The sequence below is a fragment of the Hevea brasiliensis genome, chromosome 9 (assembly GCF_030052815.1).
Source record: "Hevea brasiliensis isolate MT/VB/25A 57/8 chromosome 9, ASM3005281v1, whole genome shotgun sequence".
Taxonomy (NCBI): Eukaryota; Viridiplantae; Streptophyta; class Magnoliopsida; order Malpighiales; family Euphorbiaceae; genus Hevea; species Hevea brasiliensis.
In genome coordinates this window covers 21,536,755-21,564,058 of record NC_079501.1, presented here as the reverse complement: position 1 = coordinate 21,564,058, position 27,304 = coordinate 21,536,755, and the positions used below count along the sequence as shown (strand labels likewise).

Sequence of the window (27,304 nt, the reverse complement as noted above, 5' to 3'; positions counted from 1 at the left end):
CATATAACTCAGCTAAGGCAAGTGAGGTATGGTTAACATCATTGGTTAGCTATAAGTAATTCTTCTCGTGTGATGCCCAAAAAGGCCTTTTCCGCGATGAGGTCAGGTCTGCCGTGCCAAGTTCTAGCTTTAATTAATCAAAGAAGAACCAGGTAAAATAAACCAGAGCTCAAGACTGAAAAATAGAAGTAGAAAGCATAACAATGCTCAAGACATGAGCCTCAAGTCATATTTTCCTGAAACTATAAGCAGATTTCCATTCATATGGATGAAAAATTTTGAAGGGCATTTTGAAGAAACCGTATTTTTTGAATGATTGTTATCAGAACAATTTAATATTTACCACAGATAACAAGCACTTTAACCTACAATATTCACAAAGAAACTCTAAATGTCTCCTTTTGCCTTTCTTTCTTCTCCCTGTTCTTGCTGGTTTCATCCACAACACAAACCTATAAGCTAAGTTCAAGTCGTTTCATCGAATACCATTACCTGCGAGTGCCAACCAAAAGAAATACTTCAATCAGTAGCAAGTTTTAGCCAAAACATGATTTCTGGCTTCATTACCATTAATTTTCATGCTAAAAGAGCATAAAAAACTTTGGATCCAAATGAAGAAAATGAAATGGAAACACAACTATGATCGTGACATTTGAACATCAAATGTGACAATGTGTAAGCAACTATGATATTTAAACTTATAATTGGAAGAAAGCCGAATGAAATCTCATTAAAATTTGCTAATAAGATAGTTATTGTGACATTAAAGTGCATTACCCCAGCAGACATAACAAGAGAATTTGATAATAGATATAAAATAAAGGAAAAAGTTAAAAAGCATAGCACTTGGCTTTGCACCTTTTCATATTGATGGCTGCGAAATTTTTGTTTTCCTGGTATCATTAAGATACTCTGGTTTTCATCTGTTATCAATTTATTACCATTTTGACTAATATATATATATACACACACACACACACTACCCACATGGTGTTACTAACTTATTACTATCTATGTGCATGAAAAGAACAACAATATTAACACAACACCAACAAGATGCAACTTGGTCACCTGCATAGGTGTGAAAATACCAAAAGGTACTAGTTAAATACAGTATATATTATTTATAACATCTGTGTAACAAGAAAGGTCCAGACTCCAGTGGACACAAATTAACATACACCCAATCTAACTCCATAATATATCAACAAATGTCCAGCTGCCCTCAGTACGGATTGGCCTGCCAAAATGAAGATCTTTCTAATGGAAAATTAGAACTTCTTCATATCAATGAGGGGCAGACCTTGCAGGTCCTCTATATTTTCCACATGGATTTACTCCATGTACTACGCCAAAAGTCTTCAGATGCAATTAAAGTGATGCATAACACAACCCCAAACGAAGCAAATTTCTCACAAAAATGATTTAAGTATACAAAATTAAAGCACAGTATCACAAAATTGTAGCACAAGAAATTATTTTTTCCGTGACTAATCTCTAATAAAACTGCAAATCATAATGATGCACCCATAAAGGAAATCATCAATTTTCTTTTTTGTGTACTAGTGAACACAATGCCTAATCAGAAAATGTTTGTGCTTGTGCATGTGGATGTCTTCATTGTGCAAAACGAACAGTCAACAAACTTTCAGAATGTTTCACCAACAAACCAGATACAGAAAAACATTGTCTTCCATAAACCTCAACCACAACACAACATTTCCTCTATACCCCAAAAGGGGAGCAGAGAGAAATTCATACCCCCAAATTTTACATGCAATAAAGAGTGAAGTAAGGAATTTGAAATTGAAAATATAACAGATAACAGAGAACTATGATGTATGGAGTCAACTCCTATAGTACCTGAAAAACTCCAAGTTGATCATTTGAACTGGACACGTCATCCAAATTTAACAACAAGACTTATTTAGCTCCACATACAGGAAATGGCACGAAATAATTTTGTAAGTGATCCCATTAGTTGAAGTTAAGAAATTTAGTTTTGAGTTATAGACGAGTTGAGAATAAATGAAAATGATATTAAACTGTGCACATAAGCTGAAGCAATCAAAGATGCACTCCGTTAAAATATGTGGAGTCCATAGCTTATTAAGCAAGGCATACGCATTTATGTTCATAAAGAAATCAGTATCACCATTTCCAGTGGCGGATCTAGAAAAAAAAATTTTCTAGGGTCAACATATAAAAAATTTGCATATCAAAAATAAAATTTTCAAATTGATTTTCAAGTATTCAGACTTTAATATCTAAAAATTTAGTAGAATAAAATTAAGTCAATCTAACCAATATTTTCATGTGAAAAAAAGAGCTACTACATTCAAGCAAGTCGTACAAATGAACAATTTATTTTTATGTTTGTCAAAAAGAGGGTTCAATAATTAAATTTATGAGGGGAATAGGGGTCAATTTAAAAAAAAAAATATTATATTTATTGATATGAAATAGTTTAACAAAAAGAGGGGTCAATTGACCCCTCTTTTTTTAAGTTGGATTGACCAATGTCTGTTTGTACATTGGAACCCCAAAAATACAAATGCTTGTGATTCAAACTTAAGGACTACATACTAACTAACATGATTAGAAAATTGGAAGAAATACAAAAATAGGATTCTAAACAAAATGAAAAATGAGAAGAATATCGGTACAATTAGTTTTAGGCAGGATAGAATGAAACATCATTAAAAGTTCTTGGACTTTACACTAATTATGTGTATGCGCTAGATGAAACTTAAAACTGAACAAGCAAGCTTACAAAAGATAAAGCCAGAGTTACCTTGCCACAGACTGGGCAGCTGTCACTTCTTTCCATCCATTCATAAATACAACCAAGGTGGAAATGGTGGGAGCATTTAGTCACTATTTTGGGGTTCTCTGGTGTATATTCTGCACATGCAATGGAAAGGAGAGTTTCAAACAGTGACAACCTAAAATTCACTCTCTCCAATCTGTGAAAGCAAATTTCTTAACATATTTCAACAATTGATATCAACAAGCATTACACCCCCAAAGAGTACAACACTAGATTTCAAGGTTGACTTCTTAATTTTCCTATCACGGCCAAGGTTGTGCTTTTTATTGAAGCTGCTTCTAAATTACCAATGTTGTATGTTTTTATTGGATCCCTTTTTTTTTTAATAATAAGACTGCCCTCGATTATTGGGAGGGAAGATAACTAGATTAGAGGAGAAACATAAAAATTATCAGAACTAGATTAGAGGAGAAACATAAAAATTATCAGGAACCTAGCTCCTCATTCATCTGCCTTTCATGTTCAACTTATTAGAAAACTGCACAAACTTTGCCTTTTCTCATATGCATGGGAACAAGGATAGGAAAATTTTTCAGTGTCTGAAGTTTAAGATCATTTTGGTGGAGCATAACTTTGCCATGATCATAACTTTGAAAGTTTTTGTTTCAATTCACGCTAATGAATGACCTGAGTTTTGGTTTTGAATGAATTGGCAGACATTGCTAATAACTGGCTAAACTTTATTGGTGAGAGGTTCAGTGCATCTTCTTTTTACTAAAAATATGGTGGCAGGTTAACTTAGAGCTAATTACAATGGTAGACATCCTCAGGGAGAATCATAGTTATCCAAAATTCTATCTCATTAAGTACCCAGGGTGAGTAGCCATGTGTGTTGTCAGTTTGGGAGGTGGGGGGGGGGTTTGGGCGGCGAGGGAAAGGGGGAGGACAACACATGGGATGGCATGGTGGCTGCAAGGCCAGTTGTAGCTAGATTACAAACTTTACCTTCAAGGCAGGTTGGACAGACATCCTCATCTTCTGAGGATGAATAAATGTATCCAATCCCAACAGTTTTCGCTGATGAAAACTTCAGTGAGGATCTAGCACGCTGTTCTTTGGATCCTTCTTCACAAGCAGATGCAGACCATTTGTCTGCTGTGCTCAAGGAATCAGAATCGGCATCATTTTCACTTCTTAACGGTTCTGATTCCTCATGTGAATGACTTGAGCCCTTCTCACGTCTTGAAACCAGACCATCACGCTGCAAGCGAAAATATCTGGGATCGGCATCATAAGGTAAGGGCCTTGGAGGAGATCGGTACATGTCAGAGAGAGAGTTGTCAAGTGATGCAGAAGTCATAGAAGCTGTCCCCTGAATGGATGAGGGGACAGAATGCACTTCCCCTCTTCCAAATAATGAGGAATACTACAAATAAAGAAAAAACCAAAATGAAAAAGATAGATAATGGTTGGAACTCCATCAGCGTGAACATTATAAAATAAATAAATAAATAAAGTAAATAAATAAATAAAGAGGGGGGAAAAGAACGTCTCACAGTTAAATATGTACACAAGTTCAAAGTCCACACAAATCAACCCAGTAATTCCGCATAACTATCTTTTTCTAACCATGTAAAGCAAAAGAATTAACTATTGATTCTTCACAAAATTAATACTCTACAATTGACTTGGACCATTATATAAAATATAATTCAGCCACACATGAAGACTACGGGAAGCTGATGGATGCTCTGGAATTAGGATAAGCTATCAAATGCCCCTTCATTTGCTGCAAAAACGTTTACCATGCACTGCACTACTACCATGGAAAACGCCAAAGCAAAACAGAGGTGTCCAGGCCTCAAATCCAGCAAAGACTATATTACCTGCTAAAAAGAAAAAACAGGCATTTCTATTCCAGGCCCAGCTCAATGAGCTAGAACCAAGTAGATCACATAGAACAATGCAATCAAACATCCTCTAAAGCTGTAACATTCCCCTTCTTTAACAAATCTCATACATTTTTCTTCCTGATCTTCATTAGGCCAAAGAACAAACAAAAGAAGGCAATGTCCTATTGTAACATTCAGCAGATATACCTTCAGGCACATTGTATTTCATATCATGTTACCGCAAACAATTAAACAGGTGTTGAATAAATGGTCACCCCTGCATGCATACAAAAATATATTCTTGATGGTTTCAATCACATTCTTAGTCGAGGGTAATATAAACCAGTAATATTACAAGCATAAGACATCATTAGAAAAATTTAGATGACTTTTTATTTGGGAGGTGATAGGAAGAATAATAAAACATACCACATGAAGAAAATTCTGTACAAAGCAACTGAGACACATGCAATTTCTATATACAGAACTGTTAGGATTCATATAATCCTCAAAATCCTCAACATGCAAACAACAGCAAACAGAACCCATAGTGCCAGCTCCAATCCCTTTCTTTCACAGAATGCCCTCCAAAAGAATTCTCCAATCTCACCAACAAAACTCAATGCCGCAGTGTATTGGCATCAAGATGTATTGTCTCGAACAAATAAATGGAGAACAAGAGAAGACTATAAGCTCGCAGAAGTTCAATTGCCTCTGCGAACCAGTACCCTCTCTCTCCCGTTTTTAGTGCGAAATCCCTCTTTTCTATTTGGTTGTACAATTATGATCACCTACAAAAAGAAATGTCATCCAACTAAATAGTTATCACCAAAGCATATTGGTGTCATATAAATCATTAATAATGTGATCTTCAAATAAACCATCACAAAAAAATTGAATCACTATTATTGATCAATTCAAGCTGTAACAGCATAAGAAATAAAGAATTTCGTAAGATTAAACGTCAGACTGGCTAATATGGCAGATAGTAATACTTAATATGATCTTGTTAACAGAATACGGACTGTTTGGCCACAATTGTCCTCCTTTCTCTATGGAAGTCGCAATTTTATTCCTTATCAATGTTTCCCTTCAAAAAATGGGAAAAGGGTTCTTTCCTTTAGTATAAAGCAAGATTTATGACAATAAAAAACTTAATTTGAAAAAACAAAAATTACTACAATTAACCAATGAGAAAACACCAACCAATGAAACACTTCAACCACGCAATTCCATAAAAACTAGGCATTACAATTATATCGCAAAACCAAATCCAAGAAAAGTACACAAGAAAATAAAAAGATCAAACCAGGAATATGCACGGATCATTCAGAATACCAGGTCTCCGAGCTATAAAATTGACAAAACAGACAGGGAAAGTACCTGGAGCGAGCTGAGAGAAGTAGGGGAGAGAGAGGGAAGTGATCGATGGACAATTTTGTTAACTGGGAGAACCCGAGATAAGCCGAGAATTGGGGAGCGAGATAGAGAGAGCGATGGATTCGAAAATCGGATTTTATGTTTCGGCGAGGAAGCCGATGAATTCGCAAAACAAAAGCTGCCGTCTCTCTCCCTTTAGTGGTGGGTGATGGAATCAATCCACTTTCAACTTTATTTTAAAATAAATTTATTTAAATGAATAAACTTACTATAATATTAAAAATTTTAAATAGTTGGTATTATTTTAAAATATATGAAACAAATTGCGAAAAATAGAATCTTTTATTAGTCAAGGAAAAAATATATTAAAAAAAAAAAGAATCTTATGCTGTCCAGTGTTGCACATTGCCAAAATGTTGAGAAAATTTTAACTTATTTTATTTTTTATTTAAATTAATTTAAAATTTTTAATTTAAATTTAATCTAGTTTAAAAATTAAAATTTATGGATTAAATTTCTTAAATTTTTAATTTTAATTATAAATTAAAAAATTTAATTTCTTAATTTTAAGATTAAATTTTTTTAATCTAAGCTTATCTTGGTATAATATGCACAAAAGATAAAAGTAATTCCACGTATTTTAGAAGGCACGCCAAAGCCGAACACTATGCTCATAAATTGTCGGCAGGGTATTGTATATAACCTCAATGTCAATTCGAAATAGCTTTATTAATAAAAGCCATAATGTAAATACATTATAATCTTTTCATAAAAAAATATAAATATAAATAATTAAAAATTTATGTTCAAAAATAATTTGAATAGAAATCATAGCAATAATTGGTATTTTTTTTATTTTTGACAGTAGAAAAAAAAATTATTTTGTAAAACTTTAATTAGGGAATAGACTGAACTACTTAGATTTCATCACTCATATTTTAATCAAAAATATTATTTAATTTAAATTTTTGATCAAATTAAAATTTTGATTTAAATTAACTTCTAAATTATAAAATTATTTTAAATTAACATAAAAATATATATGATTATCACATAAAAAAAAATCAACGTTAAAATTAACTGTTTGTGAACCCAAAGTTGTCGTCTTCCATATACTACATCTCTCCCTCCCTTATTCCCTTCCCTCTCTCGAACATCAGCATGAACCTCTCCGCGTTCAGTTCGGCAGGAGCTTTTGTTGCCTTTCATGTACATTGTTGCTCCAGGCGTCCTCATTGTACAATTGTTCATTAAAAAAAAAAAAAAAAAAAGAACTATTGCACTTATTCAATATTAAAATTTACGGTATATCTGTGAATAGATTTTTAATTTAGTAATATAAAAGTCTGTTTCTAAAAATGTGAGATTTTAATTTTAAATTATAATATGAGATAATTATTAATATATATAAATTATAATTTAGTCATTAAGATTTAATAAAATTTATAACTTAATTTTTACTATTAAAATTTTATTAAATTACTGTTAATTTTAATAAAATTTATTAAAATATTTTTATTTTTATTTTCAATATGAAAATAATTTAATCACTGAAATTTTATTTTATTGATGATTTAGTAATTGAAATTTTATTTTATTAACAATTTAATTATTATTTTTTTTAAATATGAGTTTCATTAAATTTAAAATTTTTAAATTTAAATTGTTAAAGTACAAATTAATTATTTTAAGGTTCTTAAAAATTTTAGTTAATTACAAAATTATTCATATATTTTATAAATTATTCCTTAAATATTATAATTATATATAAAGAAGTCTTTATAATTTTATAAAATTCTATTTATGCCATTATTGTTTTAATAATATACAAAAAATATATAAATAATACATGAAAAAAGGAGAGGGATAGACGAAGAGTGAGATATGAAAGAAACAATCTCTCATTGTCTATCTCTATATCTTTCATTGTCACACCTTACCCCTTTGTAAGGCATAACATGATTCCGTAAAATACCTAATGAACTACCGCACTTCATCCACCGATAACTCATTAAGTATCCTACAAGGGATTTTAAAACAATTTTCTTATTTTTGATAAGTGGTGAGCATTTTCTAATAGGTATTTAAAACATTTAATTAAAATTAAAACTAGTTAATATTTTTAGTCCATTTTATTTTTCCGCAAATTTTATAAAAATTTTGCCATAGTTCCGTTTGTATTTTGAGAAAACAGTTCTTCAAATACCCGAAAAAAAAAAGCACTTCCAATAATTTTTTCTCAACTTCTTCTTCAAAAGTCACAATCATCTCAATCAATTTCAACACATTTATCAACTTCCAAAATTCAAATTCACCATTTCCAATATCCAACAATTATCAAAATACTATTAATGAATTTCATTCAATTTAAAATAAAATTCTACCAATCATATTTTATTAATGACAAAATAGTTTATATATACATCATACTAGAAACTTACTTTAAGAAAATCCAAACTAAAATTTATTACAACTTTATGCAAACTTTGTACAAGCTACTCAAGACCGATTTTACATGTCCATACAATTACGTGCAATACATATATCAAAATGAATATTTATAGTCATGGTATAAATTATACCCGATAACTTCAAGCAGGTAGCTCTCCTGTCCTCAGCAGCTCAATCTGCTGCTCCTCTAGTCTCTATATCTGCGATAGCATACAAAGCTATCGCTGAGTGGTGAACTCATTGGTGCGCAAACTAATAATTTAAAACTTAATACAAATTATTTTTAACAATTCATAATTAAAAAGAATTTAAAATTTCTAAATTCTTCAAAATCCATAACATTCAAAAATCAATATTTCCTTTTATGTAAATTATTCATTTGAATGTCATTTTCATAAAATAGTAATTATTTATTTAAAATTCTTTTAAATTCCGAAATAATACAAAAATATTTTGATTCACTGACAATTTATTCATTTCAATCACAATTTATCAAATTATGCATAATTTAAAGGGCGTTGCCAACAATTCACACAGTTTATCTCATGGCCCAAAATTCAAATATATGCCGTGTTGTACACCACGACATTTCATATTCTCCTAATAACCGAGGTTAAAAGGGAGAAATAAAGACTAGCTAGTATATATGAGTACTCATTCAAATTCTTCCCCAACTGGCAAGCTAGAGAGGAAGTAACTCGCCCCATCTAGTGGAGGAGATATCTCACTAGACAAGCTAATGAGAATTCATAACAAATTTTGCCATGTCAACTGTGGTTTCAAATCATATTCAAAGCAATTTCTATTTACAAAGTGTTTACAAATCATCAACATATTTAATCATCATAAATTCATGCTCAAGGTTGGCAACACATCAAACTTAAAATTTACAATCCTCAAAATAATGCAATAAATCCTTAAATGCATAAGAAAATTTATATTCAAATTGTACAATTTCATTCGATAAGTTAAAATTCTCAACACAACAAAAATTATAAATCATACAATAAATTTATTTTAAATCATCTTGGAATTGAAAAATAACAAAAGAGTTAGTTGTGTACAAACCTTAAACGAGTCACCTTTTGGCCTTGACTCGATTCCTCGGGTTTTTTCCCGGTGTTATTTTCAACTGAAACACACAGTTTCACAGTGTTTCAGTATCATAACTCATCATTAGTCCAAAAATAAATTTACATTCACTTATACCTAGCTCTAATGTGCTAAACTTGACGTTCTTTAAATTTTGTATTTCGGGGTTACTATTCATGACACTATTCAAGTCAATTTGTTGACTTTCTAAGGCTTAATAGGTATGAGAATTCCAACTTCACCCACATACCACATTTTGGTCACTAAATTTGTTGGTTTTGGTTATTCACTCAAATTCTAAGTCTTTTAGGCAAATTTGCAAATTTTTAGTTTTGGTGTCTTAAGTTGCACTATTCCATTGGTCACCTTTCTGTTAGAATTTGGCAGAACTTCCTTAATAGAAAATGTTTCCTATTGTCTTAACTAAATTCTCCTTTTTGAATCACTCAAATTGGAGTTTTGTAGCTCAAGTTATAGCCATTTGAACTATAGCTGCCGAATTGGACTTAAACCAGATTTTCTGGGCAATTTTGGTTTTGGCAGTTTTAGGTCACCAACTTTGGGTGGCCAAATGACTTGGTTAATGTTATAATTTAGGTTTGTATTCTTCATGAAAGTTTTAGGTCTATATCTAAAATGTCCACTGGTAAAATTTCAGGTCATTTTGACCTGCCTAGCTCAAGTTATGACTACTGTTCATTTGGTCAGTTTGTACAGGGCAGACTGTGATTTTTCAAGTTTGATCAATTTGTTCACTAGGTTTTGGTCACTTTTTGGGCATGCTTCCTAAATAAAAATTATGTCATTTAGTGTCTATTTTCATTCCCAATTGGTCTCATACCAATTGGACTTGTAAAATTTCATTTTTGCTTTCAAAGGTAACTTGGTCATGCTGCATACTCAATCCGAATTTGGCCTTAACTCCAACCATTCCAACACACTTCATTTGGTCACCATTGACCATTTCTCACTTCAAATTAGGTCCAAGACATCATTTACAAATTTTTCACATTTTTTGTCCCTAAACACTAATGTCCAAAACCCTAATTCACGTTAATTGTTGTATTTAACCAAATCTAAGTATCTCAACCTCACTACTTCATTCATACAAACTTGCCTAACCTCTCAAATTCAAGCAAAACACAAACATATATATAGTAACCCTAGCTGGCCGAAATCTTTATGGTCCCTTATCTTAACATTTTGTTTCAACTTTCATCAAATTCCAACTTAATACAAGTATTTAATCATTAATATAAAGAAAAGTTTAAGGGATAAACACTAACCTTGCTTGGAGGGTTTCTAGGCTTTACTTTCTTCAAGTCTTTCTTCTTCTTTTTGCTCTCTAATGTTTCCTCAACATGTAAAGAGAATTTTTAATGTTGGGACTTTGTGAATTTATGGAAGTAAGTAGGGAAATTTCAAGCTTTCTAATCCTTAAAAATGGTGGAACAAGTGAGTGAGAATGAAGAGAGAGATGGGGCGGCACAAGGATGAGAAAGATAACTAAATGATATTTTTTTTTCTTTTTATTTCTTTTATGTAATTTGTCTTATGGAAGACCTAAAAATCCATTTAATTAAATTTATTAATTATAGGATTTTTGGCATCATACATGATGTCATCTCCCTACACCTTTTTCATTTTCTTTTTTTTTTTCTATTAGTTCTTTAATTTAATTCTCAATTCCAAAATTTTCTTTTCTCCGATTTTATTTGACAGTTAGGTCAGGAGTCAGCTTTCGGAGCCAATTGACCAAATTGACCCTCGCCAGTTCATCCTGGTTTGCAATTAATTCCATATTTCTTCTGGCTCCCTGACCTAATTATTTGACTGGCTTAACAGTTCTTTTTCGTGATTTTCTCTTTTCCACTGTGTTTATAAGGGTCCTAAGGACCGTGGCGTCACATTTTACGGTTCGAAATTTAAGTTTAAATCAACTTCGTAGTCGTTCCCGAGACGGTCACCCATCGCTGTGACTCTCGGCTCGTTTAACTTCCTATGTTCAGTTTTTCTTGTTTATACTTAACTAATTGGACATTACTAATTATTTGTGTTTATAGTTTATCTAGTTGTCTAAAGTATGGTTCTAATCCCCTTAATTGTCCGGACTGACACTGGTCACCGGAACAGTGCAATATACCAGGCTATACAAATAGGGGTGTTACATTCATTCTCTCTTCATATCTTTCATTATCTTTCTATGTGCTTCTCTCTCCATTATCTCTCTCTAATACATTATCTTTCATTATCTCTCTTTCCTTATTCTTACTTTCAAAATTTTTGCGCTTTTAACATTTTTGGGCTTAACTTTTTATTTTTATTTTTTTTGCAATTTATGACATATTCTTTCACATTTTTGAACTTATGTGACAAAATGAATGATGTTATAAAAATTATTAACATCACCACCACATCATACATGATAACATACCATTTCATACACGAGTGTCACATCAGCATCACGTCATATATATCGCCACATTAATATCATTTAACATTATTAGCAAATTGTCCTTATGATGTAAATGAAATCAAAATTCATGTCATTATTTGTAACAAAATAAAATACATGTCCTCGATACTAAAAAGGCTAAGGTATAGGGTACTAAAGTATACTTTATTACGATACTTATTAATGAAATGCTAATTTTTCTTATTAAAGAAATTGCGTAATAAATTATATTTTGAATTTTTTTTTTAATCAAAAGATAAGAGTTCATCCGATTATGCTCTGTTTTTAGAGTTGTATTATATTGTTATACACATGTGCAATAATAATGTAAATAGAGCCAAAATTCACGTCCTTATTAGCAACAAAACAAAACACATGCCATCGATACTAAAAAAGCTAACGTATAAAGTATTAAAGTGTACTTTGCATTTTTTTTAATGATAATAATATTATGTAGTATTTATATTATGATGCTTATTAATGAATTGCTAATTTTTCTTATTAAATAAATTGCATAATAAATTATATTTTGATAGTTTCTTTTTCTAATCAAAACATAGGAGTTCATCTGATTTTGCTATGTTTCTAGAATTGTATTATATTGTCATGTATATGTATGATAACAATGAATAAGTTTTATTAATATTTATTTAAATGTGTATACTGATTAGAATATGATAAAGTAATTATATATGCATAATAGCATTCAGCTTGTAATTTTTTATTTGTGGGACTATACTAATAGTTTATTAATGGTCGGGTTTATTTGAAATATCAATAAAATATGAATGTTTAATTAGCAATTATGCATACTTCGGTGGTTAGTTGTAAAAGTTGGTAAATTTCATATTTTTTTTAGTAATTAATCATAATTTTAGATTTCTAATGCGGCATTTTCGAGTAGGGGTGGCTACGGTTCAGGAACCGCTAATTCAGGAACCGCCAGTTCAGATTCAATGAAATCATGAACCTGAACCAAACCGTCATGGGACAGTTTGGAAGACAGTTCCTAAACCGCCGGTTCCGGTTCGAGCCTCGGTTTAAAACAGTTTAAATAACGGTTAGAAAAATGACGGTTTAAGACAGCTTGAATGACGGTTTGCAAGCGATTTATGGGCGGTTTAATAGCGACGTAAAGGAAAAAATTAGAGACAAATTTTATTGATTTAGAATTTAAAAAATATTTTAATTTTTCTCATAAATCTTTCGATTAAAATAAAATAAGAAAGAAAAGAATGAAAATAACTTATTTTTAAGAAAATTTTAATAAGCAAAAACTTGAACTTATTAAAAAATTAGAGAAGAAATTAATTTTTTTTAATTAAAAAAAAGTGCATAAACTTAAGTTTGCCTATGTATCCCTTTAGGATTTAGAGAAATTAAAAATTTCAGTTATAAGTTGAGATAAGGGAGATTGAGGTGGTTTGGTCATGTGAAGTATAGAGATACGAAGGTTCTAGTTAGACAAGTAGAACACGTTGGGTTAGATGATAGAAATAAAAGAAGGGGTAAACCTAAACTGACTTGGAAGAGAGTAGTATAACATGACCTATAAAAATTACACATTTTCAAAGATTTAACCCAAAATCATTTAGAATGGAGAAAGAGAATCCATATAGCCGACCCCAATAAATTTTTGGGATAAAAACTTAGTTGAGTTGAGTTGAGTTGAGTTGAGTATTACTTGTCATTTTTTAAAAAAATTATATGATAATTGATAATTAAAAAAATATAAAAGAAAAAAAATAAAATAGAGGGCATTAAAAATTTTATTGAATATATAAAATAATAATAGAGTAATTGAGATAGTATTAAAAATTTTAGTGAGCATATAAAATAATAAAGTATGAAAATTGTAAGAGTACTGAGAATTAAAAGGAATGTAGAAAATAATTATTTAGAAAATTTGAGAGAAATTGAAAGAGTATTAAGAATTAAAGAGAGTGCCAAGAATAAGTAGATAATTAATGATATATATATATATATATATATATATATATATATATATATATATGTATATATATTTAATCTGGTTCAAAACCGTCGATTCACAGTTTTTAAAAAATATGAACCTGAACCAAATGATAAAATGAAGATTTTGGTCTGGTTCAAAGCCAATTCTAGTTTTGACAGAACTGATTCCGATTCAGTTCTAGTTCGAAATCAGACCATGGCCACCCCTATTTTTGAGTAATGATATGCAGTTGACATGAAACTCTAATTAAATAAATTTTTTAAAAGTCAAGTCAATTTAAAATATTAATTAACCATGAGACTTTAATCGATAATTATATAAACTTTAAAATTTAATTATAAAAATTAACAAATTTCATAAGTTTTTTTTTTAATAATTAACTCAAATTATAATTTATAACACTTATTTCACACAATTGATTATAGTAAAATAACAAATATATAAATTAATTCAGTTGTTAAAATTATTTTTGAAAATAAAATTATTTTTGAAAAAATAATAATTTTATTTTATATGACTTTTTTTATATAATATAATATAATTTCTTATAAAGACACATAATTTTATTGAAAATTGATGTGAAAAATTCGTTTATATATAATAATTGATGTGTAATAAACAAGAAGCGGTAAAAAAAAGTGATTTTTTAAAAAAGAAAAATATACAAAATTAAAAGAAAAAGAATCTTCCTTGTTGAGTAAAAAAAAATGAGAATCTATTATTGAGGAATTTAACTTGATATTAATAATCAACAATTTTATTTTTTTTAAATGATGAGAAAGGACTACATAACTTGAAGAGCGTAAAAAATTATTATATCGAAAAGAGAAATTCTCATAAAAATGGGAAAATAACACCAAATCAAATGAATCCAAAGTTATTATTATTATTTCCTGGAATTTGATGATTACGTCAATAATAAACAAATTCATATCTTAACAAATGACCCAACCACTACCACTAACACTACCAGAGCACAGAGCGGGACCTCCATTTTTAAATCTTTCATCAGAATTTCTTTTGTTTCGGTGCCAACTGCCAACTACCTCTCTTGCTTTTCGTTTCAGTAATCCTATACAAAAGTTATCCGTCTCCGTTCTCTGTTTCTTTCTTCTTCTTCTTCTTCTCTTTGCCGGCCTCTTCACCCTGCAACCCACATTTGTCAGATCTGTTTCTCCTCTTTCTCCTTTCTATTCAAATCTAGGTTTTTTTTTTTTTTTGTTCTTTAAACCCTCTTGCGCTATCTCCCTCTGTATTTCCATTCATACGCAGGCCTAGCTCTGATTTGCATGTTAGGGAACTCAAACCCTAGATTCGTGCAGCAACATGCCAATTGAGTCTTAGATATCACTGGCTGAAATCGGAACTCTCAAATTATCCACAATGCAGAGCTCAGCTAGCTCAGTAGCTCAACCAGAGGCCATATTGGACTGGCTTCAGAAAGAGATGGGCTACAGGCCGTTGGGACCATACACTGTCTCTACGAACAAATCCCAGTTGCCCTCCATTGATGCGCTTCGTAAGGTTTGCCGTGGAAACATGATACCCATTTGGAGTTTCTTGATAAAGAGAGTGAAATCGGAGAAAACTGTGGACAGTATAAGGAAGAATATAATAGTGCATGGTGGTGTTGAGAGTGGTGGTTCGGTGAATTTGGGAAAAGAGGAGGGTCGGAGTAAAGGAGGGAGGAGGAAGGAAAAGGCAGTTGGGGAGAGTTCTAGCTCGGCGGAGAGTCGGGAAGCCGCTTTGCAGGAGAGGGATTTTGCCGCAAAGGAGGTAGAAAGGTTGAGAAACATTGTAAGGAGGCAGAGGAAGGATTTGAGGGCTAGAATGATGGAGGTATCAAGAGAAGAGGCTGAGCGGAAGAGAATGCTTGATGAGCGTGCAAAAAACAGGTTTGTCTTTTCAAAGTTTGATGCAGAGTTTATTATTTATGATGATTGCTTAATTTAAGCGATTAACGGGAGTTTAATTCCAAGGAACATTTTAGTTGTCTTTCTGGCGTTAAGAAGAATTTTTCATTTGCTTTATCTAAAGTTGATTTACATGTGTGCAAAAACAGATGTGGAATTTGTTTTCCAAGTTTCTGATTTGTTTAATTTATTAATGGCATGTCTAATTATGAAATGTGTGATTTCAAGGAGTTACAAAGTTTACTTGGTTTGGGTTTTTATTGTTGCAGAGAGGAATAGAAAATATGCATCCATTTTCTTGTCCAAAAATAAGGCGGATCTTCTATTTCTGTATTCATAGGTCATGTAAAACCTATATTTTCAGTGTTGAGAGTAAACGCTTCAATAGGTTTTGTTGAAGAATTGATGGTTTACCAGTTTCAATTAAGATTATTTGAATTGTATGACCATTTAGTTATCTATAAGCAAGTAAGCATGTAATAATGATGATTATAACTTATGGTGTGTCAGCTTATTGGTTATATTTATTTGCTTTCAGCACAAGTATGTTTTGTTGAAATTCTATCTCAATTTCCACTGCTTTATTATTGTACACGTTATAAGTTTCTGTATTATTTCACACTGCCATTGCTCATATTGGGCCTCCAGAAAAGGATTAGACATTCTGCAATGATGCTAGTTTATTTTGTGTCATGGACTAAGAATCATTGGGTATAAGCATTCCGAAAGGGCGGTAATCTATCAGCCCTTGGACTAGCACTTATGAGTGCTTACTGCTACTGCAGGCATAAGCAGGTGATGTTGGAAACTTACGATCAGCAGTGTGATGAAGCAGCAAAAATATTTTTAGAGTATCATAGACGTCTTTGTCACTATATTAATCAAGCAAGGGATGCTCAACGGTCAAGTGTTGACTCATCCATTGAAGTAGTTAGTAGCTTCGGTGCGAACACTGAGAAGGAGGCTGTCTATTCAACAGTTAAGGGCACTAAATCTGCCGATGATGTTATCCTTATTGAAACAGCTAGGGAAAGAAATATTCGAAAGGCATGTGAATCTCTTGCAGTTCATATGATTGAGAGAATACGCAGCTTTTTTCCAGCTTATGAAGGAAGTGGCATTCATTTGAATCCTCAATTAGAAGCGGCCAAGTTGGGCATTGACTTTGATGGGGAACTGCCCAATGAAGTTAGAACCGTCATTGTGAATTGCTTGAAGAATCCTCCTCAATTACTTCAGGCAATTACTGCATATACTTTACGGCTTAAAACTTTGATTTCTAGAGAAATAGAGAAAATTGATGTTAGAGCTGATGCAGAAATCTTGAGGTATGGTTGTAATTTCTTTTCAGTTCATGTTGGTGCATATAAGATTATATCTTTCTGTACTTGTCAACTTTTGAGATCGGAGATATTACACATTCTAGTAATTAAATTTGAATATAATCTAATTTTATCATCTGTTATATGCTTGAAATTGATTAGAGCCATTCATTATGTATGTGTTTGTGTGTGCACTACAAAACTCGAGTTCAAATTTTCTCTCGCTAGCGAGGATGATGTAGTCAAGAAAGATTCAATTTAGGAATTATGTTGATTTTAAATTTTCATTGTAAAATTAAGTTTGGATTTCTGCTATTTAGAAATTCTATTATTATTTAGGAATATCTAAATAGTTCTGTTAGGTTTAGTATTTTCTTAGTTAGTATTGGTTTAATATTTTCTTATTTTAGGATTCCTAATCAAGTACTAGTAGAACTAGTTATTATGCAAATGTAGGCTTTTTAATATAGAATTTATTATGATTATTATTGATTTTGTGAATTAAAACAAAGATTGAGAATCATTCTCATCCCTGTTTTGAGTGTTCTATTGTGTTCTACATCACATACCCTTTATCAGATTAATAATTTTGAATTTCTTTATCAGATACAAGTATGAGAACAACCAAGTAATGGATATTTCTTCTACTGACGTTAGCTCACCACTAAATTATCAACTTTATGGCAATGGAAAGATTGCAACAGATGTGCCCTCTAGAGGAAGCCAAAATCAACTTCTTGAGAGACAGGTCTTCTTCCTTTCTAAATGGTGGCTTCCGTATTCGTAATAGATATTTTAGTTTTTGCAAAAAGTAACCTGTGATTTTATTTCTTTCAAGTTGATGTTTCTTATGCTGCCCCTTTTAAGTTGTTATTGTTAATGAAGTCAATGACTATGGTGCCAAAATCATGCCTCTTGTTGTGAAAGAGCATGAGTGGGTGTTTTTGCATTTTATACATTGCATCTTTGTATGTGCATTTTAATAAAATCTACTGACTACTATTTTTCTAGGAATGTTCATTGTATATTGGTTTTGCGTTATTCTTTGCAGAAAGCTCATGTTCAGCAATTTTTAGCTACTGAAGATGCAATAAACAAAGCTGCAGAAGCTAGGGACATGTGTCAAAAGCTCATAAAACGCTTGCATGGAAGTGGTGTAGTTTCATCTCATTCACTTGGTGTTGGTGGCACATCACAGAACATTGGCAGTCTCAGGCAATTTGAGGTAATTTCTCAGTCTAAATTGTGTTTATTAATTATGTTCTCATAAATTGTTTCCATGCTCTGAAATGTTTGCTTTTTTGAACTTTTGCTTCCTCATAATCAAATCTCTTCACTTTCTCTATACAGTTGGAGGTTTTGGCCAAGGAGAGAGAAGCTACTGGACTGAGGGCAAGCTTGAGTACCTTGATGTCTGAAATCCAACGGTTGAATAAGTTGTGTGCAGAGAGGAAAGAGGCTGAAGATTCTTTGAGAAAGAAGTGGAAGAAAATTGAAGAGTTCGATGCACGCAGATCTGAACTTGAAGCCATATATACTGCGCTACTGAGGGCTAACATGGTACAACATAACATCTTTATAATTTCTAGTAAGAAGTGAAGTAGTCATATGTCCAACATTGATTTGTATCTTATTTCAATACTTGTTGATCCATTAATTGTTAGAAAGATTTAAAAAACCTGATATATCAAATTAACTGTTGAAGGTGAATTTTCTGACATTTATGGGTGTGTGCATATATGTTCTTATGCAACAGAACCAAAATTATTTCATGCCAATGTTGCCTTTTTGTGTGTTACTATTGACACCTAGTATATGAGAAGTATACGAGAGACTTTCTTTTTTGGAAAGGCCATTGCCTAAAATTCAAGATATCAATATTCAAAATGTGGCAGAAAAGTGAAATGAGGCAACAATGCTAATTGAATTAAATCTTCAAAATAGTTCTTTTTATCTCACAAAAAATTGTGCATTTAATGTCACTGAATGCTACAAGTTAAGCAAGTCCTATAGGACATTATTGTCACATAGTACTTATTTCAGATGATAATTGATCTATGTCTCTCAATAATGAATTGATGCAGGAGGGATGCACACACACACACACACACACACACACACACACACACACACACACTTTTACCATTTTTTTTAAGTTAACTTTTTCTTGGAATTGCAACTTTACTATATTTTGAGTCCATATGAACTCTGGAATATTGGAATATGGGGTAAACTGTAGAATCAGCTGCTTTTATGGTTCCTTCATTTGCCTTGTAGGATGCTGCTGCATTTTGGAATCAACAGCCATTGGCTGCAAGGGAATATGCATCAAGTACTATCATTCCAGCATGTACAGTTGTTGCAGATATTGCAAACAATGCAAAAGATCTTATTGAGAAAGAAGTTGATGCCTTCTCTCGGAGTCCTGATAATAGCCTGTACATGCTTCCTTCAACCCCTCAGGTTTGTAAAACTGCAGCAGTATGGTCTATTGTCTGATCCTAATTGACAAGCATTTAGTGTATCCAAGAACAAACCATAGTTTTCTCTCTCAACAGTTGAATCTTCACTTAATTGATGAACAACCAATAATCCCTCTAGTATATTCATTGTTGTTGTGGGTGTTGGTTTTTGTATTTTGGATTTTAACTATGATGTTATGCATGGTTTTAAATTGCAGTCACGGCCTCAAGGGTAATGGAAACAGGAACGGCCGTAACGTAAAGATAATGGCTTAGCGCTATGCAAAATTTTCAAAAAAATTTGCAAAATTTATGAAATGAGTAGATACAAGTAAAATTAAGATGCAAAACTATATGATAAGCATAAATACATCAAATTTGATGTTGTTAATAATGTATTTTAGTAAAATTAATTTTGAAAAGTAATTCAAATTAGAAAAAAAAAACACATAAACCTATAGATTGGGAAAACATTGCTTTGTACTATAAATTTAACAATAAACCTAACATCAACAAAATTTTCTTCAACAAATATGCAAAAAATAACAAATAATACTCACCTTTTGCAAGTAGTTGTGTAGAATAGAAATATTTATAATTATCTTATCTTAAAAAAGAATAGGAGAGAGATTTGTAGAAAGAAGGGGAAGTTTAGGTGAAATTTTGAGAGAAAATGTGATAAAAACAGTAGCTAGAAGGTTGGAGCACACCGTGAAAAAAAAAAAACTAAGGAAAACACTGCATGCATGTGTTTTTTGTCAGCTGAATATTGAGGTAACGGCCATTACCGTTACGTAACAGTGGTGACAGCCATTACCAATGCAACTCAGCATGTGTCTTTAAATAATAGGGTAAAGGGTAATGGCCCCTTGAAATACCCGTAAATAATGATCGTTACGTAAAGTTACTGCCGTTATTTAAAACCATGATGTTATGTCAATAAGAAAATCATGTTTCTCTAGCTTTTTTATTTTTCTAAATATTAAATTATATCAGGCGCTTTTGGAGTCCATGGGTTCTACTGGATCTACAGGACCTGAAGCTCTTGCTGCTGCTGAAAAAAATGCTGCTTTATTGACAGCAAGAGCTGGTGCTAGGGATCCATCAGCAATTCCATCCATATGTCGTGTTTCTGCTTCTCTTCAGTATCCTGCCGGTAAGTTCTTACTATATGATGCTAGAGGCATGGCTATCTTTTGGTATTGCTTTTTGACAGGATGTTAGGGGTGACAGCCAAGATTTTAACATATTCATTTGTTTGGTTTCAGCCAAAATAATGATTTAATAATTGGGTTGAAGCTTTAGCATCATCATTCACTGAAACTGAAATATCAGCATGATTTGGGTCACATTTTGTTTTGGTAAACAAATTGTCGGGGACTACTCCTTGAAAAGGTTTTGGTGTCCTAATTTCATTTATCCTTGGAAGACTGGGTTTTGGCTCTTATCGATCTGGATGAGGCTTTTAACTATTTTAAATTCCATGTGGAAGCCAGACTTGTACATGTTGTGGTCTGAATTTTTTTTAATAGCAAATTAATGGCTTCTGTAAAGAAAACAGTATTCAACAGAAGTTACCGGGAGAGGCTTTTCCCCCTCTTTCATTAAGGATTGGCTTGACCACAGTCCTGGCCAGGCTGAGCTTTGTATCATACGCATGAAACCTAATAATTGTTGCGAGGAAAGGCAAACACTGCCTTTTGGCATTGCACTATCTTAAAACAGACAATTAACAGCCCATTAGATGACTACTAAATGGAGTAAAAGTTTCTCTTCAAGACTTTTGCAGTTAGTTTGAGTAGTAGCAATAGTTGAACTGTTAGTGGTATAAAGTTGAAAATGAATTGTGGTTAGTTGATAATAATCAATGTTCTAGAAATAATTCTAGCAGTCTAGCCCTGCCAAATGTTGCTTTGATTTTAATTTATCTCTTCTTATTGACCGTAATCGGTCTTGAAAAGTTCTTTGCATAGAACAAGAGAAAATAGAAGAAACTTGGATATCTATTTGCTTCCCCAGAAATATATTTCTGGTATATATTTTACAGTTTTTTGAGCACTTAGGATAATTGGTTAACAAAAAATATTTTCTAGGTCAAAGGCTAAATGACCTATGAATTTCACAATGGAAAGTTATTTTCAATGCTTAAACAAATTATATAAAGTGAAGAAATCTATATGGTGTAGAAATAGAAGAAGGAAGATGAAGATGAATGGAAAAGCTTGTGTATTTCCCTCAGGTAGAGGAGGATTTATATGCTTCGTCTTTACGACAGACATGGAGAGGCACATGAATTACACCTAAATTACTATCCTAAAATTAGTCCATAATTTTAGCCCTAATTTACGGACCATAATTCTAGCCTAATTATACACAATTATCTTAACATAGGGAACACGTGGACACATGCACATTAGCCCACCAACCATTGCTCATCATTTTTGCCCATTGCTGGCCACCAACAATAACTGCAAATAGAAAAATATGAAGCCCTTGTATGACCAAACATTTTATAATCTTATTTATTGAAAGTACACAAAATTCTCAATGTATTTCAAAGGTCAATGAATAAAAATAAGTAATTTTATTTTAAAATATTTTCTTATAGAAAGTTATTTTCTGCAAAACAAACAAAATTGTAATGGCTGTATGTGCCTTGTTTTTATATGTATTTTATTTTATCCCAATTGAATGATTTGTCATTTACAATCAGGTTTGGAGGGTTTTGACGCTGGTTTGGCATCAGTGCTGGAGTCGCTGGAGTTCTGTTTGAAACTTCGTGGCTCTGAGGCTAGTGTATTGGAGGATTTGGCAAAGGCGGTCAATCTTGTCCGTATACGACAGGATCTCGTTGAAAGTGGTCATGCATTGTTAAACCATGCATACCTTTCTCAACAAGAATATCAAAGGTAGAATTGAATGTGGCCAAGTATTTTTTATTCTGTGATTACATAACTATTTGTTATTACATGGTTCGTTATTACAAATTTTTACAATGTTGGAACCCTCAATTTCCCTTATTAACTTGGCAGACCTATTCTGAGTTGTGTAGTATCTGACATCATTTTTTACTGTTTTAAAATTTTGCTTATTCTTTAAACCACTGTTGACTTTGCTAAGTTTAACAGTTCTTTTATTATGCCAAACAGGACTACAAATTATTGTCTGAGTTTGGCCTCTGAGCAAGAGAAAATTGTCACAGAGAAATGGTTGCCTGAACTTAAAACAGCTGTTTTGAATGCTCAGAAGTGCTTGGAAGATTGCAAATATGTGAGAGGTTTGGTGAGTAACCACCATAATCAAAAGATAATTAGTTTTGTGCTATTAATTTACAAGAAGAGAAGATAAGTTTTAGTGCAATCTGCAGTGGGCTTGAACCTAGATTTTGTTATTGGTTAGTCACGATATAAGTTAGTTCTGAGTTGAATTTGTTACTTCATTATTGATTCTTTTACAAGAATTTTTATGAAAGCCTTTCATTTAAGAATGATTCTCTTTGATTACCTTTTGGATATGGATGCCAAAAAAAGGAAGCAATTTTTTTTTCTTCTCCTGGGCAAACAATTATATCTTAAAATTAATACAATTACTATGCTTAAAGGTGCTTGTTACGTTTAAGTATTAGTTATTTGTTTGCTACACAAGTTGGTGCATTTTTTCAAGTTTAGGTTTGTGGCAAGTTCCTTGTTTCTCCTCTCTCCACCCACCTTTGTATAATGTCATTTCTAATTCTATGTTTCACAAGCATTGCATTTATATTGTGGTTATGAACACCATAATTGTGTTATTTTGACTACTTGTTCCAATTCTGAATTTAATTATCTAGTCTTTTTTTGCATTTTACTGCAGCTTGATGAGTGGTGGGAGCAACCAGCATCTACAGTTGTTGACTGGGCTACTGTTGATGGGCAAAATGTTGCTGCTTGGCATAATCATGTTAAGCAACTTCTTGCATTTTATGATAAAGAACTCTTGTGAATTAGATATCTGTGTACCAATGGTACAGAAATCTTCTTATAATCATCCGAGTTGCCCATACCCACGGTTGCGCAAATGCATAAAATTACTTGAATTGGCACCCTGTGGATCATGGGATATGCTTGGCAACAAAAGACATCTTTGAGGGTATCTTTCAATTTGGTATGCAGGGTGAGAGGTGGTTGGATGCATTTGATGGAAGTCGAGGCATCTTCCATCATGGGTAGGGGGAGATGGTGGTTAGGCATTTTCCATTTGGGATGCATGTCAAGGCATTATCCATTGGTTCCATTATTTAGAAAATAGAGAGGAGATGGGGCAAGGATCTCGAATGCCTGAAGTTGAGGTGTTTACAAATGGTTTTTTATGCCTCACTAATTTTGTATAGAATGGATATTCAAATTAATTCTTGTATGATAGGTCATGTATCGTTCTTGGGTGGCGAGTGGGTTTCTTGTGTATTGTTGTTCACTAGTTTGATGCTTTTGAATATTGCCCATCAAAGGGTTGTAAACCTGCAATTTGTATTTGTAGCTTAATCTGCTTCGCTCGACCTTTAATTGAATTGAAAGGTGTTTTTTCGCCAAAAACTGCAACTCATCTCTTAAACCAAACATGATTAGGCAGCATTATGGACTAACAAAATCTTTAGCAATCAGTAGTTGAGTGCTTATCTCAGTATAAGAAGTCAGGATCAAAAATTCAAATTCTTTTATTTGACAAGAAATTTTGCTTCCCCTTTAGCTTACAAGAAATTTTATTCAAACTGACAAGGACTTAAACCAAACTTATGGACTAACAAAATCTTTAGCAATTAGTAGTTGAGTGCTTATCTCAGCATAAATTAGAAAAATTTTTGCCTAAATCCGGTGTACTATAGACTAAAGACTCGAACACATGGGTTCAGGACAATAAATCTTGTCACTTGCCATTATAATTGACTGACAAGAAAAACCAAACTTCTTCTCTACAAGCCTTAGAGCAAATTATTTTTGTTGATGTAATGAGATTTTTCCTGCACATGTTGAAGCCATTTTGCTTTATGTTTAGATCTTTATAATTGCATTGTTTTTTAATTTTTTTTTTACACCCTAATGTATCTAAGAATTTTCCTTGGTCAAGAATAGTTGGTCTTAATTTACTCCTTAATTTCAGGAGTTGTTGCTTGATTTTCGCTGTACTTTTTGGTGCTGTAGGTGTTTGTGTATTGGGAAATTATTCAATAGAATCGGTGTACCATATCATCAGATGACATGATACACATAATCAATAATAATAAGACACATCATTCATATTATTTAATAAAAAGTAACCTTTGTATAACTATATAAATTACCTAATCTTGAAATACCTAACTTCTGAGCAATAACGCTCCCAACATCAAAAGCAAATGAATTTAAATTAAAATTAAAACTCCCAAATCCATCACGATAGATGAAAAGTTCTGATTTGAGAAACCCATTTGAGTTGGAAGCCCGGAAGCACGACAACAGTGATCTAGCCATTAGGTTTTTGACATAAGAAAATCACAGAGATAAAGAATGAAACCAAATAAAGAATGGAAAATGATGAAAAGTGATAAGAAGAAAGTAAAAGACATGAGAAATTTATTAGAAGGAAATGATGAAAAGCTCTCCTTCACTTTAATACAAAATAGAATTCATATTGATAAGAAAAGAAAAAAAGTTGACCAAGATGATTTAATAACGTTAAATGTATATTACTTTAATTATTTTATTTTTTTATTAAATTTTTTATTCATTTTTTATAATTGATATGTTATTATTTGTTTGGTTTAACATATCAAATTATACTTGATACACCTGAACGCACAATAATTTCTCCTACGGATGGGGGTGAAGTATCATTAAAAGACTTTGTCCTTTGTAGTTCTGTCTCCTTACTATCCTCTCCTCTCCTCTCCTCTGTTTTTCACTTCCTGAAACTACAACAATTTGGTCAACTTTTTAGTTCCTGCCCTTATCTTTCTCTTGATCAATGAACATTCAAGAATAGCCATTGTTAGTGTTTATATTATGGAATCTTCTTCTTCTTCTTCTTCTTCTACCTTTCAAATTGATGCTCGTCTTCCTAAAGAGATCAGCTGGGGAACCATAGAGTTTCTTCAATGGGAAGGCTTCTGGTATGCAAAACCTCACCTTGCAGCCGTCATGGCTGCAAGGTCACACTTCAAAGCTCGAGACGAAGATGTCATCTTAGCTTCCTCTATGAAGACAGGGAGCACCTGGCTCAAGGCTATTATACCCTGCATCATCAACAGTAAGACTTCTGCTGCTGGTGATGGAAATGGTGACAATATTGATGAGGAAGAAGACTATGATCCTTTTGTCGAACACCACCCCAATGACCTTATGCCAGCTTTAGAAACCCAGATTTTTCGCCAAGATCCAAATGCCGATTTATCAGGTATGCCTTCTCCTAGACTTTTGAGAACCCATATGCCATATTCAATTCTGCCAGAGTCCATCAAGGACTCTGCCTGCAAGATTGTCTACATCACTCGAGACCCTAAGGATGTGTTTGTGTCCTTGTGGCATTTCTTGAACACAAGGATTTCATGCCCTTTACATGAAGCATTTGAGAGCTTTTGCAATGGAGTACACCCTTTTGGGCCTTTCCATGACCATGTTTTAGGGTACTGGAAAGAGAGTCTGAAGAGGCCTGAAAAGATACTATTCCTGAAATATGAAGAGCTAAAGAGTGACCCAACAGGGCAAGTCAGAAAATTAGCTTCTTTTCTTGGAAGGCCTCTTGTTCAAGTGGATGAAGTGGACAAACTGGTCTGGAAGTGTAGCTTTGAGAGGCTGAAAAACTTGGAGATTAACAGAACTGGGGTAGACCCTCATCTTGGGTTTACCTATAAATCATATTTCAGGGTTGGTTTGGTTGGGGATTGGAAGAACCACTTATCTGCAGAGATGAGGAAACATCTGGACAAAATTACACAAACGAAGCTGGAGGGGTCCGGGTTAGAATTGTAATTCTCTCCTATAGGAATGTGACACCCTGCTTATGCAATTAATGATCGGATTACTGTCCAATTTCGTCTTTTAGTTTATTTTTAATTTTTTATTTAAATAACTTTATAAATTTGATTTTAAAATTAAATTAATTTAAAAATAAAAATTTTTAATTTTTGAATTAAATCAAATAATAAAAAAATTAAGCTAAAAATAAGAAATTTAATTAAAAAATTTAATTTTTAAATTAAAGTAAATATTTCATTAAAAATTAATTATGTAAATTAAAACTATAGAATCATTTCAAGAATTATGAAATTTTGAATTCAAATTATAGCTAAAATTAGTTATATTAAAAAAAAAAAAGTTATGCAAACCAGAAAATCTATCCAAGATCATATCTACAAAGTCACACGATGAAAAAATTTTGCACGTGAAATTTGTTGTATTATCAACATGCATCAATAATTATATAGTATAATAATAAATATTTGTCCTATAGTATAAAACTCCCGCTAATAATTGGGAGCCTAATCCATTTCCTTATAAAGTCGTATTTGCTATTTACCAAGAAGTAAGGCAATATATTATTTCTCAACTTAATTGATGCCTGCAATTCTGTTTTTGGTGGAC

The 27,304-nt window shown here is 32.2% G+C and overlaps 3 protein-coding genes across 4 annotated transcripts; 2 read left to right on the top strand and 1 right to left on the bottom strand.

Moving 5' to 3' along the window:
- Positions 1–231: 231 nt before the first annotated feature.
- On the bottom strand, positions 232–6,277 carry LOC110648231 (E3 ubiquitin-protein ligase At3g02290). 2 transcript variants are annotated; one of them, XM_021802410.2, is made up of 6 exons: positions 6,046–6,277; positions 5,658–5,752; positions 5,092–5,453; positions 3,776–4,196; positions 2,795–2,904; positions 232–492 (listed from the first exon to the last, which is right to left on the bottom strand). In XM_021802410.2, exons 3-6 carry the CDS (start codon positions 5,209–5,211, stop codon positions 466–468), a joined length of 678 nt encoding a protein of 225 aa, XP_021658102.1. In that variant the 5' UTR covers positions 5,212–5,453; positions 5,658–5,752; positions 6,046–6,277; the 3' UTR covers positions 232–465. The 2 variants fall into 2 exon arrangements, with proteins under 2 accessions (XP_021658102.1, XP_021658096.1); XM_021802404.2 differs by lacking the exon at positions 5,658–5,752.
- Positions 6,278–14,914: 8,637 nt separating this feature from the next.
- LOC110648248 (AUGMIN subunit 5) lies at positions 14,915–24,255 on the top strand. Its single transcript, XM_021802421.2, has 10 exons — positions 14,915–15,910; positions 16,714–17,256; positions 17,857–17,998; positions 18,302–18,475; positions 18,601–18,810; positions 19,528–19,713; positions 20,709–20,868; positions 22,426–22,621; positions 22,862–22,994; positions 23,562–24,255. The coding sequence occupies exons 1-10, from the start codon at positions 15,399–15,401 to the stop codon at positions 23,688–23,690; spliced, it is 2,385 nt and encodes a 794-aa protein (XP_021658113.2). The 5' UTR covers positions 14,915–15,398; the 3' UTR covers positions 23,691–24,255.
- Positions 24,256–25,533: 1,278 nt separating this feature from the next.
- Positions 25,534–26,752, top strand: LOC110648266 (cytosolic sulfotransferase 12-like). Its single transcript, XM_021802441.2, has one exon. The coding sequence runs from the start codon at positions 25,727–25,729 to the stop codon at positions 26,690–26,692; it is 966 nt and encodes a 321-aa protein (XP_021658133.2). The 5' UTR covers positions 25,534–25,726; the 3' UTR covers positions 26,693–26,752.
- The last annotated feature ends 552 nt before the right edge of the window (positions 26,753–27,304 follow it).

Coding starts and splice junctions, on each gene's coding strand:
- LOC110648231 (XM_021802410.2), bottom strand. CDS start 5,211: ATGGGTTCTGTTTGCTGTTGTTTGCATGTTGAGGATTTTGAGGATTAT. Junction 2,905..3,775: donor CTGTCCAACCTGCCTTGAAG/GTAAAGTTTGTA, acceptor TTGCATGTGCAG/AATATACACCAGAGAACCCC. Junction 493..2,794: donor GCTGCCCAGTCTGTGGCAAG/GTAACTCTGGCT, acceptor TGGCACTCGCAG/GTAATGGTATTCGATGAAAC.
- LOC110648248 (XM_021802421.2), top strand. CDS start 15,399: ATGCAGAGCTCAGCTAGCTCAGTAGCTCAACCAGAGGCCATATTGGAC. Junction 15,911..16,713: donor GATGAGCGTGCAAAAAACAG/GTTTGTCTTTTC, acceptor CTGCTACTGCAG/GCATAAGCAGGTGATGTTGG. Junction 22,622..22,861: donor TCTCAACAAGAATATCAAAG/GTAGAATTGAAT, acceptor TATGCCAAACAG/GACTACAAATTATTGTCTGA.
- LOC110648266 (XM_021802441.2), top strand. CDS start 25,727: ATGGAATCTTCTTCTTCTTCTTCTTCTTCTACCTTTCAAATTGATGCT.